At 40.2% G+C, this 22305-nt stretch overlaps 2 protein-coding genes across 6 annotated transcripts in view; both read right to left on the bottom strand.

Moving 5' to 3' along the window:
- Window positions 1–267: 267 nt before the first annotated feature.
- Window positions 268–3298, bottom strand: LOC133645835 (uncharacterized). Of its 5 annotated transcripts, none has more exons than XM_062040747.1 (12): window positions 2819–3298; window positions 2599–2719; window positions 2368–2525; window positions 1964–2281; window positions 1664–1858; window positions 1406–1565; window positions 1174–1280; window positions 1010–1081; window positions 778–840; window positions 614–688; window positions 459–536; window positions 268–353 (listed from the first exon to the last, which is right to left on the bottom strand). In XM_062040747.1, the coding sequence occupies exons 1-8, from the start codon at window positions 3161–3163 to the stop codon at window positions 1064–1066; spliced, it is 1422 nt and encodes a 473-aa protein (XP_061896731.1). In that variant the 5' UTR covers window positions 3164–3298; the 3' UTR covers window positions 268–353; window positions 459–536; window positions 614–688; window positions 778–840; window positions 1010–1063. The 5 variants fall into 5 exon arrangements, with proteins under 5 accessions (XP_061896731.1, XP_061896723.1, XP_061896739.1 ...); XM_062040739.1 differs by having other exon boundaries at window positions 626–688; XM_062040755.1 differs by having other exon boundaries at window positions 626–688; window positions 1664–1866; window positions 2368–2505.
- Window positions 3299–6736: 3438 nt separating this feature from the next.
- LOC133660670 (serine/threonine-protein phosphatase 6 regulatory ankyrin repeat subunit C-like) overlaps window positions 6737–22305 on the bottom strand; it is a 51305-nt gene continuing 35736 nt past the window's right edge. The window contains exons 24-28 of the mRNA XM_062064250.1: window positions 19164–19309; window positions 15493–15575; window positions 15269–15351; window positions 15069–15160; window positions 6737–10433 (exon numbers count right to left, since the gene is read on the bottom strand). Of these exons, the coding sequence (XP_061920234.1) occupies window positions 10207–10433; window positions 15069–15160; window positions 15269–15351; window positions 15493–15575; window positions 19164–19309 (631 nt within the window). The 3' untranslated portion in view covers window positions 6737–10206. The remainder of the gene's footprint in view (window positions 10434–15068; window positions 15161–15268; window positions 15352–15492; window positions 15576–19163; window positions 19310–22305) is intronic.

The raw sequence follows: 22305 nt of genomic DNA, 5'->3' as shown, positions 1-22305 counted from the left end.
ACGTTAGGAGAACGTAGTGGCATTGTTCTGGGAACGTTAGTTTATAACGTTCAAAGAACGTGAGGTTGTGGAGTTCTAGCTTGGTTAGCAGAACGTTAGCCAAGAACGTTTGGCTAGAACGTTTAGGGAACTGTTTAGGAACATGCTATTTACATCTGTTTTTATGCTATATTGTCAGGAATAACACTCAAACAGAAATTTCAACAGAATTAATTATTTATTAGTGATAGTGATTAGTGATTTCAACAGAATTAATTCTTTATTAGTGATAATTATAATACAATACAAATGGAATGCAGTGGTCTTGGTCGTGCGCGTCAGTGTACTCCTGCCCCTTCTTGTTGGTTCTCTTCCTGGAAGTAAATAATTATAGATATTCACAAATACAACAAAGATAGCACTGGAATGTAGATTAATTGAATTCAATTAAAACATGGCATAATTTACTCCTTGTTTACCTGCTCAATGCTCACTGGTCTCACTATAGTCCGTTTGCTTGGTTCTTTTCTCTTTCCCTGTTTTCTTCTTCGCTCTTCCTGCAAGTAGTTATAATCGCAAATTCAACAAAGAACTGGGATCTTCATGAAATGAATTAAAAAATTGGCATAGTTACTTTATCATTTACCTAGCCACTCTCACTGTCCCTTTCCTTTGTACACTTCCCTTTGCCCTTCTTTGCCGTCGCTTCCTGCAAGTATTTATAATTGCAAATTCAACACAGAACTGGGATCTTCATGAATTGAATTAAAAAATTGACATAGTTACTTTATCATTTACCTGGCCACTCTCACTGTCCCTTTCCTTTGTACACTTCCCTTTGCCCTTCTTCGCCGTCGCTTCCTGCAAAAAGCCAAGAAAACGGACAGTGAGATGTCACTGTCCGTTTTCTTGGCTTTATCCTTGTTCTTCGCCGTCGCTTCCTGCAAGTATTTTTAATTGCAAATTCAACACAGAACTGGGATCTTCATGAATTGAATTAAAACATTGGCATAATTACTTTATCATTTACCTGGTCACTCATCTCACTCTGTTCTTGTTTCTTTTTCCTTTTTTGTCCTCCTTCTTAATTCCTCCTCTTCTCCTGCAAGTAATTATAATTGCAAATTCAAAAGACATGCAGTGGAACTTCAATAAATTGGAATTCAAAATTGGGATATCTTATCTTCTCCGTACCTCAAATTTTGAACCTCCCTTTCGAAAAGTGGCCAGTTTCAGGACCTCTCCAAGCTCACAATCCACTTCAGCTGTGGTCGTCTGCTTGTAAACACCCCTGCATGCCTCTGCAATCACCAGCACAATTTAGAATTCCCTTTAGAATAAATACTGTAATAATAACAGCTAGATCGACCTTGTGAGCATACATGCAACATATGTTCAAAGTTGCAAACCTATTATTAACACTTACTATTTATTATTCTGTAAAGGGGCAAGTCCTCAAACGCCACTTTTCCTGTCTTTCCACGGAGGCCAAGCTGCTCCAGGACTTTGTTTGTGGCAATTTTCCTCAGCATTGTCCTCACCGTGTCTGCCAAATTCTGCCCACCAAGAGCAGTAAGAGCTTTCACCTATACAAATAAAATAACAACAATATTGTACTTGATTAGAACATGTTTTTTGATAACTGAGCAAGATCATTTTGCAGTGGGGAATTAAAAATAATTACCAGCTGCTTTCTGAGCAGAAGATCAGTGTCGAGCCGTTCACAGAAGGCCTTCAGCTGCTCAAGAGTCTCGAAAGGCTTCTCAATGAGATCTTGAACATCCACAGCTTCGGGCCCCACAGACTGTGCTGCCAGCCCTCTCAGCATGCGCATAATTTCTCCCTGGTTCTCAAGTATATTTTGAACTTTCATGTTCAACTGTAGAACTGCAAAGACAACAAAAGTCAAAGAGGTAATTCGTATTACTGCCCGTTGCAACAGCCTGTTTAACACCACCTATCAACAGTTAAATAGCCAACTAACGTTCACTGTCAAGGGCATTCCTGCTGCTTCTTGGAGCGGTCTGGTACTGACTCGTACTGGCTGGAGTGGTCTGGTACTGGCTTGAGCTGGATGCATTCCTGTCTGGACTGAGCCTGGAAGTGCTGCTTCTCGCTGGGCTGTGAGGTCGGCCTGGATGCCTTGGAGTGGTCTGGTATTGGCTGGTACTGGCTGAAGTGGTCTGGTACTCGCTGGAGATTGGAAAGTTAAATGGTGGGAGCTCTGGCAGTGGGGGTGCCTGGACGAGGATCTGTGGTTTCTCTTTTCTGCACTTCTTTTTCGGCCGAATTTCCTCTTCGTCTAAACCAACGAAGACAATAAAATTTATGCACCACTAAGTAGTGTTTGAGTATTGCAAGTAAACAGTCTTTGAAAAGTGACTATACCGTCAGCATCAAACACATCTTCCTCATCGTTTCTATAACGTTCAGGGGTGATGTGGCTCCGTTTGGTTGACACTTCTTCTTCCGGGCTCGAAAACATTTCAGCTTGTTTTTCGTATTGAAGGGCCTTGTCAAAGTCTTCTGCAAAATTTCAAAGTATGCTGATGACTCAAGATTAATCTAACTTATGTTGTTTAAAATATACATGATATGACTTTGACAATATTCCCTTACCAGTCAATGTTTTCCTGAAAACCCGAATTGGCAGCCTATCCCAGACTTCTTTGTCAGGAATCTCAGATTTCCGGATTCTGGAGTGGGTAGGATTTGGCCTTGGCCAATAGCAGAAGCTATTCTGAAGATAAAATAATCCAGTCATGATGAATGACATAATAATTAATAATAAGCTACAATATTATGCCTATGCACAGTACTTTTAAGAAAAAGTAATAACCTTTCCATCATCTTCTGTCCATATGGTTGGGACAACAGCGACTGAACGTTCACCAAGGAACTCAACGACCACAAAAGAAGGAGCCATCTGGAAAACTTTCTTGAGTAGCTTCAAAAGGCTGTCCAATGCATTATGTTTGACATGATATTCGGTTGCCAACAAACTCAAATGATCTTCAAAGCAGTCACTATCACTCTCATTTTCTGAATCAGATGACAAGGTGACATGATGGTCGATTAGTCTCCAATCAGCATCATTTTCATCAGGCTCATCACTATCAGGGCCACTGTAGGGGGCATTGTCAGCACCCGCGGCAGTGCAGGAAGCAGTCTCCGCAGCATCCATGTACTGAAGGGTTGTCACTGTTTCTGGAGTTGATAAGATTGTCGTGTCATTCTCTTGCTCGCTATCATCACTCTCTAATTCTAAAGTTGACTGTCGGCATTGCTTCTTCAAATGCCTAGTTGTGGCAGCTCATCTACGCTTATAAGCCCTCTGTTGAAACTTCTTCATTGTGTTTATTCTATAAAAAAACCCCAAGGAAAATGGATTGCCCTATTATCGCCCACACGGAACTATAACGTTCACGGAACGTTCAGGCAGCATTCGCGCCATATGGACCTCAAACCATGACACTGACGGGGCAAATTATTACCATTATAGGCTACAGATAGATCCACCCTTCTTCAGAAGTCATTCGTTGGTCTTTGGTCAGTTTGGAAACTTTATAACAGCCAACCTGCACGAGAAATGTATGCTAGTTAGCGCCGGCCGTTGAGCATGGCGCGCATTTGACACAACGCTAAAACCGTAAAATGGTCTGAAATTAATCATGTAGGTTGGAAATTGTTATACAAAAACGTGCTTCGTATTTCACTCTATCTACTTACATGTGATAAATGGATGGCGCACCCAATTGCCTGAATATCGGGATCCTGGAATTTGCAGCTTAGCCTTCGTCCTTCTTTGTCTCACCGAACAGCTTCAACGCACATGCGTGCAGCCTTCTTCTTCTTCTTCTTTTGATTTTTTATGGCGGTTGGCAAGCAACCTTGTGGTGTGCATTACCGCCACCTACTGTGCGTGCAGCCTTGACTCAGCCGACGTCAGATTGTTCACAAAACACAACACGTTCGCAGAACGTTAGGGAAACGTTACAACATACTGTATAAAAAGTAAATTTGCGAAAAAAACACTTCTAAAAGCCTAACAGTCGCTGTTTCCATTGCAGGCAAATTATATTTGGTAGTGTGTGTCAGATAGTTTTTGATATGTTCTAAGAATGTTCTTAGAACGTTCTCATCTTGCATAACCAAAAGAGAACCATACAGTAACGTTACGTTAACGTTAGGTGTTACCTGGGTTATAGCATATAAGAATATTCTATTACTGTTAAGCAAACTATGAATAATAAAACACGCCAAAACATGTGTCCTTTATCATAGCTACACGTATGACAAAAAAACCGCGTGAAAATCAGTGGTATTCAGTGAGGTAAGATGAATTAAATGCGCTGACAGTTCATTGCTCCTGCCAAATGAATTGCACTGAGTGGAGCGGATCACCACTCCAAGATGGCGGTCCCGCGTCTCGTCAGCGCCAGTAGGCAGTAGCGCTCGATGCTGTGTCTACTTATAAGATGTCTATGGTGTACACTATTTTATTAAATTGCAAGGTACATTTTTCCTACACAAAAGTCGCTTTCTTGGCTTTGTGGTTGCAAATATAAATTAAAATCTTGGAAAATGGTTAAAAGTACAAAAGCCCTTAAAATGGATATATGCATTGAAAACATGTAAAGGGATTTAAATGAGCCCTTTTTTGTCTTTTATTATATTGTTTATTTGTAATATTTATATTAGCTTGTATTGTCTTTCCTTGACATGTATTGTTAAAGTCATAATGTGCTCAACCTGATGGATGTGTAAAATTGTTTCATATGTTAAAAAAAAAAAAATGTCTAAGGAAAAAAAAAAAAATAAAAGTCGCTTTTTTAAAGTGAAAACCAAATTCTCACATTGGTTTGTTTTCAAGTTATTAATGCAATATTGGAAATTGTTAAAAAGTAGAGAAACCCCTTAAATTTTCTTTATAGATTCATTTAGTTTAATGTGGTTTGTATTGTCTCCTTTATTTAGTTTTACTTTAACTGGTGTTATTTGTAAGAGGATTGTATTTAATTTTATATTGCTGTGTAAATTGCTCAACCTGGTGTTGAATATTGAAAACAATATTGAATCGTATTGTATTGAAAGTGCCTAAATGTTTTTTTTACATTGTATATATATGCTTAATTTTTAAACAAAAAATAAATGAATAATGTGTACTATTTGTTTAATTTAATCGTCTTACATATTCATTACATACATATAATGCTACCGTAAAGAATAAGTGACGTATTTTTAAGTTGAACCGTTTTACAAATTCATTACATACACAATACTAAACTGTAAAGAATAAATCACATAAGTTATTCCACTGTTGTTTCACGTTTGCATGTCCACTATACTGCCAAAAGTATTTGGCCACCCATTCAAATGATGAGAATCAGTTGTCCTAATCACTTGGCCTGACCACAGGTGTATAAAATCAAGCACTTAGGCTTGGAGACAAAGAATGGGCTGCTCTCAGGAGCTCAGTGATTTCCAGCGTGGAACTGTCATAGGATGCAACCTGTGCAACAAATCCAGTCGTGGAATTTCCTCGCTCCTAAATACTCCAAAGTCAACTGTCGGCTTTATTATAAGAAAATGGAAGAGTTTGGGAACAACAGCAACTCAGTCACCAAGTGGTAGGCCACATAAACTGACAGACAGGGGTCAGCGGATGCTGAAGCGCATAGTGCAAAGACTTTCTGCACAGTCAGTTGCTAATGTGCTCCAAACTTCATGTGACCTTCTAATTAGCCCATGTACAGTACGCAGAGAGCTTCATGGAATGGGTTTCCATGGCCGAGCAGCTGCATCTAAGCCAAGTCCAATGCAAAGCGGGGGATGCAGTGGTGTAAATCATGTCGCCACTGGACTCTAGAGCAGTGGAGACGCGTTCTCTGGAGTGATGAATCACGCTTTTCCATCTGGCAATCTGATGGACGAGTCTGGGTTTGGAGGTTGCCAGAGAACGGTACAATTCGGACTGCATTGTGCCGAGTGTGAAATTTGGTGGAGGAGGAATTATGGAGTGAGGTTGTTTTTCAGGAGTTGGGCTTGGCCCCTTAGTTCCAGTGAAAGGAACTTTGAATGCTCCAGGATACCAAAACATTTTGGACAACTCCATGCTCCCATCCTTGTGGGAGCAGTTTGGAGCGGGCCCCTTCCTCTTCCAACATGACTGTGCACCAGTGCACAAAGCAGGGTCCACAAAGACATGGATGACAGAGTCTGGTGTGGATTAACTTGACTGGCCTGCACAGAGTCCTGACCTGAACCCAAGAGAACACATTTGGGATGAATTAGAACGGAGACTGAGAGCCAGGCCTTCTCGACCAACATCAGTGTGACCTCACCAATGCGCTTTTGGAAGAATGGTGGAAAATTCCTATAAACACACTCCGCAACCTTGTGGACAGCCTTCCCAGAAGAGTTGAAACTGTAACAGCTGCAAAAGGTGGACCCACATCATTTTGAACCCTATGGGTTAGGAATGGGATGGCACTTCAAGTTCATATGTGAGTCAGGGCAGGCGGCCAAATACTTTTGGCAATATAGTGTATTTTTAATGCTCAAGAGATTACATCATTTATCTAAATGAACCCGAGAGTCTATTCTTATTTTAAAATATCAGCAATATAATGATGTAGCTTTAATACATTTAATAGTAATTAAAAGGTACTTGAAAAAACCCAAAATAGCTCAGTAAACCAGTAAATTAATACCTCTGTATGAATGCTAAACAAATACAAGAAAGACACATCCCAAAGTAGTGCTTTTAATTTTTCTCAAGTTAATTCCCACATTATTCAAGTTGTTACCCTGAAATGTTAAAGAGCTGTATGGAAGACACACTTGTTCACACTTGATATATTCCAATTATTATTTTTGTTGCCCAAATAAGACACGTTGGAGATTGCTCAAAACGGGATGATATCAGTAATATGTAGAAGGGATTTCTACAACTGAATGGTTGCAGGGTACTGTAAACGAGCATGTTAAGGAGTGCAATTAGGCCAAAACCATTTTGAAGACATTAATGTTTGAAAGTGCAGCGGTCACATAATAGGTCATCTTACGACCTTCAAACCATGAAATAATACATTTGGCACAACTCATACCAAATGCTTCTTTATCTACTCTGCGCTCATTTACCTGAAAGATGAATGTAAGTCAATTATATTCACTTTAGCTTTGAAATGTTCAATCTTTGGTGGTGAACTTGTTTAAAGGCCAACTACAAATACAGTATGTTAAACATAAAATGCATACTTGAACATGGAAGAGAGCATAATCAACATCATTTTCCAGTTCAACACAATATTCAATATTGCTGTTGACTTTGGGAAAAGCTGCTTTGTCTGGGTTTATAATTAAAAACTAAACACGCTAACATGATTTGAAGATGTGGCAAAGAGTAAAACAGGCATCCAAGGTCCTTGTGCATAACAACAGTTCATCTTGACATGTACAATTGAACATAAATAGATTTCTATATTTTCTACATAACCTTTGTTCTGTTCTCTGGCTTATTTACTGTAATAATATGAACTCATCATGCCATCCTCAAAATGTGCTCGTCATTCCTTCATTTAGAATAAACATGCTAAATAAAATACAGCCATGGGGATCCTGACATGACGGCAATAAGCATGTTTTAGTTTAGAGCTTGCTACACCCGGCAAAGGGTATCTTAATTGTATAACGGTTATAAAAGCACTAAAAAGTAGATTAAGAAACATAATACTCTGCAGCAGAGACACACATGCACACAAGTTGGCTAATAGCAGCAGAGGACAGTAATGGGGGTGCAGGCCACATGAAGAGCTATAGAAATGATCTGCAATCATGACTCAAAAGGACAGGCTTGTATGGTGTGTTCACACGTACAAAGTATTCACAGCGCTTCACTTTTGCCTCACCCAAAAAATGGAATACATTGATTTTTGTCCTCAAAATTCTACACACAATACCCCATAATGACAATGTGTAAAGTGTTTTCGTTTTTAAATTTTGCAAATTTACTAAAAAAAAAAGTCATGTACATAAGTATTGACAACCTCTGTTCAATACTTAGTTATGCACCTTTAGCAGCCATTAAAGCCTCAAGTCCTTTTGAATACAATACCACAAGCTTGGCAGACCTATCTTTGAGCACTTTCTCCCATTCCTCTTTGCAGCACCTCTTTAAGCTCCATCCGGTTGGATGGGGAGCGTTGCTTTTCATCCAAGACGTCTCTGTACATTGCTGCATTCATCTTTCCTTCTATCCTGACTCGTCTCCCAGTTCCTGATTAAAAACCATCCCCACAGCATGATGCTGCCACCAACATGCTTCACTGTAGGGGTGGTATTGGCCTGGTTTCCTCCAAACAAAGACTTCTATCTTTGTCTCATCAGACCAGATAATTTAGTGTCTCATGGTCTGAGAGTCTTTCAGGTGCATTTTGGCAAACTTTTGACTAAGAAATTGCTTCCGTCTGGCCACTCTACCATACAGGCCTGATTGGTGGATTGCCCTTCTGGAAGGTTCTCCTCTCTCCACAGAGGAATGCTGTAGCTCTGAAAGAGTGACCATGGTCTTGGTCACCTCACTGACTAGACTAAGATGAATGCAGCAATGTACAGAGACATCGTGGATGAAAACCAACACTTCCCATCCAACCTGATGGAGCTTGAGAGGTGCTGCAAAGACGAATGGTTGAAAGTGTCTAAAGATGGGTGTGCCAACATTTTGGCATTGTGTTCAAAAAGACTGGAATTGCTGCCAAAGGTGCATGGACAAAGTATTGAGCAAATGCTCTAAATACTTATGAACATGTATTTTTTGTAACAGATCTGTCTCAACAGATCTGTTACTGGATTAAGGACTTTCTAACGAACCACCCTCAGAGAGTGAAGGTCGGACACCATCTTTCCTCAACCCTCAGCGTCAGCACCGGTGCCCCATAGGGCTGTGTTTTGAGCCCCTTGCTTTTTAGTCTTTACACCCATGACTGTATTCCCATCCATCCTAGCAATTCCATCATCACATTTGTGGATGATACTACAGTGGTGGGGCTCATCACAGAAGGGGACGAGACTGACTATAGAGAAGAGGTGAAGGCACTGTCAGACCACTACGCAAAAGACAACCTCATTCTCAATCCCACAAAGACCAAGGAGCTGATTGTTGATTTCAGGAAAAAAATCACTGAGCCCATCCAGCCCATTTACATCATGGGAGAAGAGGTGGAATCTCAGAGTGCAAGTTCCTGGGCATGAACATCTCAAGCAACATGACCTGGAAAAGCAACACCACTGCACTCCAGAAAAAAGGTCAGCAAATACTGTATTTTCGGAGAAGGCTGAGGAAAATAGATCTGGCTGATAACCTGCTCCTGTCCTTCTATCGCTGTTCCGTTGAGTCAATACTGACCTACGGCATCTCCGTGTGGTTTTCTAGCTGCACGGTGGCAGAGAGAAAGAGATTACAGGGGGTCATAAACGCGGCCCAGAGGATCACTGCATGTCCTCTTACATCTCTAGAGGAGCTGTATAAGAAACACTGCAACAGGAGAGCAAACAGCATCCTCAAGGACTCATCCCACCCAGGTCACCACTGGCTTGAACTCTTTCCCTCAGGGAGGCGCTATAAGACCATCGAAGCAAGGACAAATAGATTGAAAAACAGTTTCTATCCTACAGCTGTTATTGCCCTAAACTCTGCACGTACCTGAACACTCACCACTTTATTAACTTGCTTACCTCTGATAGAGATGTACTGTGCAATATGTTTTTAACATTTTATTATGTTTTTAAATTGTTGTATTATTGTTTGTTGTCTTAAGACTATTTTATGTAAGTTGTTTTAAAAGCACTGAGCTGGATTGCTGTCCAATTTTGTTGTTTCCATACAATGACAATAAAGGTATTCTGATTCTGATTTTTTTAGTTTAATGAATTTGCAAAAATGTTTAAAAAAAACAACATTTTCACATTGTTATTATGGGGTATGTGTGTAGAATTTTGAGGACAAACATGTATGTATTCCATTTTGAAACAAGGCTGTGACGTAAAATGTGGAAAAAGTGAAGCGCTGTGAAGACTTTCCGCATGAACAGGAAGTATACCCCCTCGTTCATTCAACTGAAACAAAGGTGCTAAGAGGTGTAATAAGACTTTAGAGAAGCAGTTAATAAAGTTGACGGAGCGAAGAATGGACGATGCGGCTGGATAAGAAATGCTATACTCTTCCTCTCAGTCAGTGAGACAGCCGTGCAGACCGATGGTGCTGGTGCGGCCCTTGGCGTAGGCGTGACACAGGCTTCCATTGGAGGTGGCAGCGATGCCACAGTTCTTCAGAGTGGGGTTGAAGCAGGAAGCAGTGGCGTCTCGCAGAGGAAAAGGCTTCATGGTGGAAAGGATCAAGGATAAGCAGTCTGCCACTCTCTTGTTGGGGGCACAGGCCAGCGCTGGGGTGTGACCTGCAGAGTAAGGAATATGATGATATGAGTTTGTTATTTTATTATGTGGAACAATTTTACTATTATATTTCTCACAACAGACAACAAATAGTCCGCTTATGACACCACAACTCTAGTTTGAGCTAGTTAGGCCTTGCAACCTAAAATATTGAATCAAAAATAATGAAATTCCACGACATAGTGAATTTGCAAACAGCTAAAATTATACACAAAGCAAACTATAACCTGCTACCCAATAATGTACAACAATTCTTCTAAAAAAAAGAGGAGAAATATAATCTTAGAGAAAAATGTAATTTAAAACATTTGTATGCACGTACAACACTTAAGACCTTCAGTATATCTGTATGTGGAATCAAATTATGGAATGGATTAAGCAAAGCAATCAAACAATGTACTAATATCACGTCAAGAAACTCTTCAAACTTAAAGTGTTTACAAAGTACAAAGAAGAAGGACCATGATAAACATTCTGAATTTATTTCATCCATCCATTCATTTTCAAACTAATGTTACTCATCTCACCATATGAAATGTAACTTACTTCAACGAGTATTATTTATTTATTTATTTTTATTGTGATTACTTATGGAGTGTATTGTGAATAAATTGAGAACAGGAAGTGAACAAAAGTTTTAGCAACTGTTATGTAAAAGAAAAGGGGTAGGATAAAATAAGCTCTGCTTCTTTCTACTCCTTTTCGAACATGTTGAAAAGAGAAACTGGAAATTGTGATGTATCATGTTGTACGCTTGCATGTTCGAAATAAACAAAAACTTAAACCTAAACAGTTTATTTCTAGAAGGTGAATCAATCATTTGTGCTGCAAAGCCAAATAAAAGTGATTTAATGTGTCATTCCCACCTACTATGTTATGTGCACTATCCCACAAAAGGGAGGACAGCCTCACATTTCGGCAACCATTGCATTAGGTCAGCGGTGCTTATTAAGTCGATGGCGGAGGGTGTGTCAGTCGATCGCCAGCCAGGCATTAAAAAAATAGACCTAAAAATTTGCAACGTCACTTGATTGACATTCACGGCACCCGAGGGTCTTGTGAGATGACGCTGGCTGCTGCCAGATCATTATCAAGAAAAAATGACGGCCAGGAAGGCGAGAAACACTTTTTAAAGTTAAAGTACCAATGATTGTCACACACACACTTATGTGGTGAAAATTTGTCTTCTGCATTTGACCCATCACCCTTGATCACCCCCTGGGAGGTGAGGGGAGCAGTGGGCTGCAGCGATGTGCCGCGCCCAGGAATCATTTTGGTGATTTAACCCCCAGTTCCAACCCTTGATGCTGAGTGCCAAGCAGGGAGGTATGGGCAATGTTCCCTCTAATTTTTCATGTGTGTGAGCAAACGCAAAAACTTATTATTTTATTTGATTTTGTGCGTGGCATAGATTTTCCGTGCGCAGAGGACACTTGAGCAGTGCGCAATTGCACAGGCGCGCACCTTAGAGGGAACGTTGGTAATGGGTCCCATTTTTATAGTCTTCGGTATGGCTCGGCCGGGGTTTGAACTCACAACCTACTGATCTCAGGGCGGACACTCTAACCACTAGGCCACTGAGTAGGTAGTTATTTCAACAGACTCTCGCGCCGTACCTGCCGTCAAAACTCTAAAGACCGACTGCACAGTTCCTGTCTTCACAATAAAAGCCCTGCTTCATCCCGCCTGCGCTAACAAAATAAAAGTCTCAGAAAGCTAGCGTGCACAAGCTAGCAAGCTACGGAGTTTGCCGCCAATGTATTTCTTGTAAAGTGTATAAAAAGGAGTACGGGAGCTGGACAAATAAGATGGAAAAAAGCAACCACTTTCATGTGGTATTGGACAGAAAGGAGGACTTTTTTTCACCTGCATTTGAAAATGTGGACGTTATCGTCACTGCTGTCTGATTCCAATCAATGCAAGTCTTCAGAATCAGGTAATACACCAACTTATATTCTTGTCTTCATGAAAGAAAGGAATCTATGTGTTAAACATGCTTGTATTATCATTAAACACCTTTAACTTGTTAACAAAAATGTATCTTTCATAAATAAATAAATATAAATTATATATATGAATGAGGTAGATACCTGAAAAGTAACTCGCCTGCAGAAAAAAGGTGTGCATGGTGCACCCCTGCATTAGGTTATCAGAGCTACAGAGATGTGTTTGGGTGATGTTAGAAAACTGCAGGGGATCACAAAATGTGTTAAAATGCATGCATCCCTCAATCAACCACATCTCCTCAATGCTGGCATCACTCATGCAGCCCCAAACTATGACACTACCACCACCAAAATAATTTTATTTTTTTTATCCAGTGACAGTGGTACCTCAACTTACCAGTGTTTTGAGATCAGAGCAGTCTCTCGGCTAATTGTTATGCTTTAAGTTGCAAGCAAAAAAATTGAGTTTAGTTGGTGCGGCAAATGTCACAAAGAACCCGTAGGAAACGACCAAAACATCCGGTCTTACTCATTTGCGTTAGCTCATAGCTAGAGATGGCCATAACTTTGTTTTCCAAGCATGGGAAATATGAAGTGAGCGTGAAGGTCAGTGCTTTAGAGGAAGGAGTAGATAATATTCATTGAATTCAAGAAATAAATCATCAATAACATGACCGAGCGTGTCACCGACTTGGTGAAGCAATTTGAGCGTATCACTGCTAGTCTGCAGTACACCCGGTACTTAAGCAGAGTGAGTCCAACGCCAGCCAATTATGTGAAAATAATTGTAAAAACGGATGCTTCTCAGACGGTGACATAACTCCTGGAAATTAGCGTCTTAAAATGGCCAAAGGTATAGATGTGTGTGTCCAAGTTAAAAGGAAACGGCAGGCTGTCTTCTTCTGCATAAAACAAGTCTTTCTGTGGCAGCGTCGGAGAAAATTGTACAAGTAAATAAACTGTAGCGTCACAGTCCACATAACTACGGTGAGTTCAAGGACCGCCGAAATTAGTAGGGCAAAACGGCGCTCGCCAAATACTCTCATCAATGAAGCATAAAGACAAAACATATTAAACAGTAAACTTTCTAACATTTAGGAATGTTTGTGTCATATTTGTCCTCCAACAGAAACATTATTCAAACACAAAATATACTCTTCCCCCCCATCTTTTTCCATCATCATACATTTTTGAAAAAGCTCCAGGGATCCACCGCGGCTTGCCAACCCCTGCACTAAATGCTGGAGCCAAGGGGGAGGGTCAAGTAGAAGTGGGGTGGGGGAGGATGGATAATTCCAATTGAGCCCAAGTCTATAGTGCCATCAAGTTTCATTGCTGTAGTACTGTTCCTTAAGAAGGTATGGTATTTGGTTGTTGACATTCTGAGATACTGTACACAGTAGGGTTGTATTTCGATACCTTTCGATAATTTTCTAAATAAAGGGCACCACAAAAAATTGAATTATTGGCTTTATTTTAATACAAAATCTTAGTGTACATTAAACATGTTTATTAATGCAATTTTGTCCTTAAATAAAATAGTGAACATACTAGACAACTTGTCTTTTAGTAGTAAGTAAACAAACAAAGGCTCCTAATTAGTTTGCTGAAGTATGCAGTAACATATTGTGTAATTTCTATTCTATTATTTTGTCAACATTACGAGGGACAAGCGGTACAAAATGTATTATTGATCTGGTTGTTCATTTACTGTTAATATCTGCTTAGTTTCTGTTTTAATGTTCTATATACACTTCTGTTAAAATGTAATAATCACTAATTCTTCTTGTTTGGATGCTTTACATTAGTTTTGGATGATACCAGAAATGTAGGTATCGATCCGATACCAAGTAGTTACAGGATCATACATTGGTCATATTCAAAGTCCTGATGTGTCCAGGGACATATTTCCTGAGTTTATAAACATAATATGAATTTTTTTTAAACGAAAAAAGATTTTGTAATTTAAAAAAATATCTATGTAATCGTAGTAGTATCGACTAGATACGCTCTTGTACTTGGTACCATTACAGTAGATGTCAGGTGTAGATCCACCCATTTGTTTACATTCAGGAGCGCCAGGTTGTTAGCGGTGACGCCGGTGAGCTATTGCATCCTCCTAAGGTGTGTAGTGAAGTATGTTTAGCTATGCCTCGTCCTCCAGTGATAATGCTACTTATAAAAAAACATACTTTATTTGTCGCCATGGAGACGAGGAAGTAGCTAAAACACTGCTGACTGCAGATGGACGTTAGCCGCTAGCTAGCTAGCCATGTCTTAAAGCACCTCTTCCTGAGTGGAGTTTGAGTGTTATAATTTCACCTTTATCTTTAGTTTTTAAGCCAAAATGCGTCCATTCTCCCTTTTCTGTCTCCACACTGTGTCTGATTGTGTACGTTGCCGAACATGCTCCTCTGCTCGTAAAACCAGCAATGTCACAACATGACGACGGCGTGCCATCATGTCCGTTAAAAAAAACAAAGAACCGATTATGATTAATTAGCATTGCGGTACTTTACTATTACCAGTATACCGTACAACCCTAGCACACAGTAAAACCAACTTAGTCATGGTCAGCTTGTCAGTTAATCCAAACACTGCTGCCACCTAGCTGTAGACGTGTGTATCAATCAAGCATGAATAAAGAAGTCCCCCTGCCAATAAGACGTGACATTTGCTAGCGTTACTTACCTTCACCATCCACAGCCATGACAGCTGCACCCCGGCTGAGTAACACCTGCACAACAGTCGCCAGACCTTTCCTGGCCGCGATGTGAAGGGGCCTGGGTGAGGATAGAGGCTTATAGACTATAGACATACTATAGACATGCATCATCATCACTGATGGACTTTATAGACAAAAAATGAGCCAGCGGTGGAAGCCAACTTACATTTGAAGCGCACTATTTGTTGCATTTATGAGGGAGGGGTCATTGATTTCTCCAAGAAGCAACAAGGCACACATCTCCTGACCCTGCACAGGAAATCAGATTGAGGCGTCACATAAATGAGTTCACATTTCCAGACAACATCGACTTGAACACGTAAATTGTTGCTGCACACATGCCAAGGTTGTTGTGAGTGGCGAATAATACATGCATGTGTTTTGTGTAACCTTAGTGCAGGCTAAGTGAAGGACTGTGTTATTATTGACGTCCACCAGGGTCAGGTCTGGCTTGGCCTTGTGCAGCAAGTATTCTGAAATGAACAAACAAAATAAGACTTTTCATCTAGACTTGGTGTCTCGTGAAGGGACCTGATTTAGAGGAATCATAGCAAAGACTGAAGCATGCAAAAAGGGGGTAGAATTATTGTCATGATGCCTGAACCTCTCAGACATGCTAATAAGAAAACAATGTTGACATACTGCTGAGTGGGGTTACCTGCATAAGATAAAACCCTAAAGGGGAACTGCACTTTTTTGGTTCACAATCATTATGAGAGACATGAACACATATTTTCTTTTCCTCAGGATTTTAAAAATTATAAAAACGCTTAGAAGATGCGGCTAATGGAAATCACCATTGTAGCCTTCAAAGCCCTCCATCAACGTTTTAAATACACATTGCAAGTATGTACATGTAAATGATGTAGTAACAGACACCTTCATAACAATATGTAATATGTGCAATATACACACTGCAAGTTTATATATAATGTAGTAATAGACACCTTCATAACAATATGTATTGTTATGAAGGTGTCTGTTACTACATTATATATATACTTGCAATGTGTATATTGTACATATTACATATTGTTATGAAGGTGTCTGTTACTACATTATATATAATGTAGTAACAGACACCTTCATAACAATATGTAATATGTACAATATACACACTGCAAGTATATATGTAATGTAGTAACAGACACCTTCATAACAATATGTAATTATATATTATATATAATGTAGTAACAGACACATTTATAACAATATGTAATATGTACAATATACAGTGTTGGGTTGGTTACTGAAAACCAGTAACTAGTTACAATTACTAGTTACTTAATTTCAAAATTAACTCAGTTACTAACTCAGTTACTTACACCAAAAAGTAATGCGTTACTGTGAAAAGTAACTATTTAGTTACTTATTTTTTTCTTATTTTTTTTTTTTAAAGCTCCCATTAATGGCCTTTTAGCCTTCATTACAATACTGTTATTGCACTGGAGAATAATACAATCTGTTGATCAACTTGACATGCATTTTTATTTTCCTTTTAACATAATTAATGAAAAACAGTGCAACATAAAAAGGCATTTCTCCTTCCTTTAAACTTGGACCAATGACCATTAATAAAAAAACAACTTAAAGTGCAACATAAGAAGGCACATAATCTTCCTTGAAACATAGATAGTGAAATAAAGCCTGACATCTGGAGTGATGCTGCTGTCTTCCACACTTGGAGTCATGGATTGTAGAATCCTTGTTTTCAGTGGCAGGATCATTGACACAGATGGTGAAGTTTCAGTGCTCAGTAGAGATGTAACAGTTTTGAGGGGTTTAAGCACCTGGAGGACCTCCTCTGCCACTCTCACATCATCATCATCAGACAGGGTGATGATGTCTTTGACATTTGCCTTCAGGGTCTTGTGGGTCAATGCAGAGTATATAGCTGCCTGCTGCTCCAACATATCATAAGTGGACTTCCACCTCGTTGGGACATCATGTATGAGCTTTAGAATTTCTTGCTTTGTCTTAAGCACATGAGCAGCTGTTGTGCTTGCGTGGAAGTAGGAAACCTCCTTCCTGATCCTCCCAAGGAGGCGCTCCATCCTATTGACTGAGATGTGATGCCAAATTCACTACATGTGCAAAGCACCTGTCTGTGGTCCCAATCCTGTCTCATTCACTGCATTTATGTGATTTTTGGCATTATCACGTGTGACTGGGATATCTTTATCTTCCATTCCTCCACTGCTTGTGTCAGTACCTGCGCAAGGTGACTCTTGTAGAGGGGGCGTGTCTGCTCATCTGCCAGTCTGCTGTGATGAAGTGAGCGCTTATCGTCACATTGTTTCCCTGGACGTGCACCAGTCTGTCATGAGCGCAACAGATGATGCTCGGGATAGTTCATCCACAACTTTTTTCTTTTCCGGCTCATAAATATCTGGCACAATCTTATCGCTGAAGTGGGTGCGCGACGGGATGTCGTAACGTGGCTCAAGCACGTTCAGCATGTGTTTAAAACCCTCGTCTTGCACAACGGAGTCTGCACCTATAAACACACCGATTAAATGGCGCGGGGCGTTCAAGCTCTTCCGTTACTCCGCTCGCCATGACCACGCTGTGTGTGGACTGATTGGCGAACACCTTTTTTTTTTGTTTCATATATCAAACCGCGGATCACGCGTGTCCCTCCCCACACCCACACCCAGACACACACACACACGCCTCTTTTCTTCTCCCCGGCTTGTGACAGAGGAAGATTCATAGCGCTTCTGTTTCTAGCCGATACTACATAAAAAATAACGTAAAATAACGCAGTAACGCATCATGTAGTAACAGTAACTGAGTTACTGAATATAAAAAATAACGCGTTAGATTACTAGTTACCGCCGAAACTAACAGCGTTACAGTAACGCGTTACTTAGTAACGCGTTAGTCCCAACACTGACAATATACACACTGCAAGTATATATATAATGTAGTAACATACACCTTCATAACAATATGTAATATGTACAATATACACACTGCAAGTATATGTATAATGTAGTAACAGACACCTTCATAACATGTAATATGAACAATATTTACCTTATTTTGGGCATTTTAATCATTGCCAAACCTCATTTTTTCAGCGCATTGATTTTGGTTTCCTTAGCAGTGCACCTCCTACTTCTAACTACAAATGTGCTCTACTTCCGGAAACACACACAAGTTTGTGTTGTAATCATGGCAGAGTCAGTGACCAACAACTAAGACGACTATTTTTGTACAAAAGACGATTCACAACCTTACCTTTTTGAAGCTGAAAAAATGAGGATGAACTGCTGCTTCTAGAAGCAAGCACGAAGGAAGAGTAAGACATTGGCGAAGACGGAAGCAGAGAGAGTGAGGTGAAAGTGACTCTTAAGCTGCAAAATGTGGAATTTGAGGCCATGCTATTTTGACATAAATGGAGTGCGTACCTAAATAAACCGGGGAAAAAAAAGTTCCTGGCCAGCTGCACCAGAAGACAACTGTCCATCGAGTGAGTCACACTTTTATATTGATTATGATACACGCAGCACGTCATGCGTATTATTACAACTACAGTATATACACTGGCTGGCTAGCTGTGTACAAACAAAACATGAAATAATACTTTACAGATACTGTAATATGATTGTTCATGTTTTTCACTCAGTACAGATTGGTGTCCTATCACATTGTGTTGTGTATTACAAACTCAAACGTGTTTGTGTTGACGTTGAAGCTAGCTTATCTCTTTCCGTAGTTAGCATTTACGGCTAATACCGTAGCACGACGATGTGTTAGTGCGCTAGAAAAATAGTTCCTCAGTGTTCACTCTTACAATAACAATGTTACTACAGTTTGGTTATTATACGGGTTACAGAACGTAAATGAAGTATTCTTGAGGATTTTTCAATGCATTTTTAAAATGATTTAGAGGTAGAATTGATTGCTAACATTAGCTAAATTGCTAGCCACCTAGAACAATAGGATTTTTGTAAGTTAGAAAGCAAAAAAAAAAAAGTTGTCTTCTGGTCTCTCGTAATGATTGTGAATGATAGGCGGGAAAAAAAAAAAGGGTGCAGTTCCCCTTTATCACATACCGACAGCCATAGTATGTCCGCAGTCAGCTGCGATCATTAGAGCGGAGCATCCTCCCTGGTCCACAGCGTTGACCTCTGCCCCCTGGGCCAGGAGAAGTTGCAGCCCTGCAACACTTCCTGAGTAGGCAGCCGCATGCAACGGGGTCCTGCACTCGTACAACAAGCACAGGAAAACATTTTAATGTCAAACAACATCGATTCGATTTTCAGATTAATCGAGATTCTTGTTTGTAACGATTCTTATTCAATTTATATATATATATATATATATATATATATATATATATATATATATATATATATATATATATATATATATATATATATATATATATATATATATATATAAGGCATGTGATTTGAACTTAATGAAAAAGACTGAAAATAAGCTGGGGTTCTGTGGGCCGCAGGTGTGGGGGCAACCCCCCCGTACCCCCAAAGCTCCTGGTTTTTCAGCAACTGAACATGCAAAAATTTGCAAAAAAAAAGCACCATTTAAAGATGTTTTAGTGTTTAAAGAATTGAAAAAATTATCAACAGAGTTGACATAAATACATAGCCCATTCATCCAAATGAATCACTATGCCTGTTTCAGTCACTATGTTATTTACCGGTAGTTACTACAGTAATTACAACTTCATCCACAGGAACCACATTAGTTAGCCAACTCTATACAGTATTTACAACCTTACTAGTGTTCACTTCACAGCCACAGATGGTTCATCTAGTTCAGGGGTCGGCAACCCGCGGCTCCGGAGCCGCATGCGGCTCTTTGACCACTCTGATGCGGCTCAGCTGCATACTTGCCGACCCCCCGATTTTCCCAGGAGACTTATGGATCTCAGTGCCTCTCCTTGAAAACTTCCAGGGCAAATATAATCCTATTTTCACTCTAATTACTAAATTAATGGCGTGCCCTAATTGCACTGTAGTAATTGTCCTCTAAAGCATTTACAAACAGCGTGCCAGCCCGGCCACATGTTGTATGTAGCTTTTACTTGCACACGTAGGAGACAGCAAAGCATACTTAGTCATCAGCCACAAAGCTTACACTGACGGTAGCCGTATAAAACAACATTAACACTGTTACGTTACAAATATGCGCCACACTGTGAACCCACACCAAAAAAGAATGAAAAACACATTTCTGGAGAACATCCGCACCGTAACACAACATAAACACAACACAACCAATACCCAGAATCCCATGCAGCCCTAACTCTTCCGGTCTAGATTATACACCCCCGCTACCACCAAACCCCCCCCACACATCAACCCCCCCCCCCCCCGTGCGTCAGTTGAGCGGAAGAGTTAGGGCTGCATGGGATTCTGGGTATTTGTTGTATTGTGTTTATGTTGTGTTACAGTGCAGATGTTCTCCAGAAATGTGTTTGTCATTCTTTTTTGGTGTGGGTTCAAAGTGTGGCGCATATTTGTAACGTAACAGTGTTAAAGTTGTTTTATACGGCTACCGTCAGTGTAAGCTGTGTGGCTGTTGAACTAGTACGCCTTTCCGTCACTTACGTGAGCAAGCTGAAGCTGCATTCTACATGTGGTCGAGCAGGTACACTGTTTGGGCAGGCTGTAGAGGGCGCCAAAAGCAGTGCCATCACGCCCTGATATTCGGGAGTCTCCCGGAAATAATGAGTGGGTTGGCAAGTATGACGCTATCAAGCGCCATTCATTCAAAACTCGCGGGCCGCACTAACATCAAATTTCCATATTAAGGTGCGTGCCGGTGCGTGTGTCTGAGACCCCTGGTTAACATAGCACAAAGCAATTTAAGCTTTGTATGCGGTGTTTTTCATTTTAAATTTAAAATTTTTTTTTGTGGCTCCCATTATTTTCTTTAATTTGTGAAACTTGCCAAAATGGCTCTTTTGAGTGGTAAAGGTTGCCGACCCCTGATCTAGTTATTGACATTATTTACACATTACTTCACTTCATTCAAACATTACATTCAAAATTATTCAACTATTTAATGTCAATATATAATCAGTAGAAATAATGAACAAAATGTCAGCTACTGTCTTGTTGTAAAACACCAATGAAAATTAAATGTAGCATTTAGATAGACACTGATTATACAAGGAGCGGACCGCCACAATAAGACAGTCCGTTACCCCATACTCTCTGAGCACTCCCCACGGTCGAATGCCTTCTCCAAGTCCACAAAACACATGTAGACTGGTTGGGCAAACTCCCATGCACCCTCAAGGACCCTGCCGAGAGTATAGAGCTGGTCCACAGTTCCACGACCAGGACACGTTGGGAAGACTATCTCTCCCGGCTGGCCTGGGAACGCCTCGGGATCCCCCGGGAGGAGCTGGACGAAGTGGCTGGGGAGAGGGAAGTCTGGGCTTCCCTGCTTAGGCTGCTGCCCCCGCGACCCGACCTCGGATAAGCGGAAGAAGATGGATGGATGGATGGCATTTAGATAGACTATACTGTAGCAAAAGTCATCACGTCTGCCACAATCATGTGTGTTCTTAAATGTGTATTCCACCTCTTCCATGTGGAGAGCAATTTTGAGTTGGACTTACATGGTAAACAACTCAAATGAATGTGTTGTTTTATCCAGACGCATACATATGTGGCCAAGTAGACGCATTGTGGGTTTTCTGGATGTCGTCTAAAAGAAAAATCTAAGGAAGAGAATCCGTCTGCCACCTTCTATTAGCTTTTTTAATATATAAATCGCCCGCTTGAATATTCCCTCTTCTCTTCTCCGACTTTCTCGTCGTCATTTGGGTTGTCTGTTGTGATTTCCCTTCCTGGTTCCATTACCCGCCCTATCTTGACTCTGATTGGCCTGTCCCTAATGTTTTGCCCTAATCTTAACCAATCGTGACTCATTATAGTAAACAACCAACCAATCATGGATGTTCTTATACGTAAACCAACCAATCATCATTGATGTTTCCCGTATATTTTGTCCACTGAAGGTGAAGTTGCTTTGATTTTTAAGTTTATAATTTTTAACGGAAAACCGTAGTTTATACCACTAGATTATCAAAAACCGTACTCATTACGGGAAAACCGCAGTTGTTGGCAGGTATGGCAAAGAGACGGATCAAGATTTTAACACACGTTGTAGGTCGGAAAAGACGAAGAAAAATGGAAAATATTTTTTTATATTTTT

The sequence above is a fragment of the Entelurus aequoreus genome, linkage group LG01 (genome assembly GCF_033978785.1).
Source record: "Entelurus aequoreus isolate RoL-2023_Sb linkage group LG01, RoL_Eaeq_v1.1, whole genome shotgun sequence".
In the NCBI taxonomy this organism is placed as follows: domain Eukaryota; kingdom Metazoa; phylum Chordata; class Actinopteri; order Syngnathiformes; family Syngnathidae; genus Entelurus; species Entelurus aequoreus.
The sequence above is the reverse complement of the archived record's forward strand: the minus strand, read 5'-3'. Positions and strand labels throughout refer to the sequence as shown.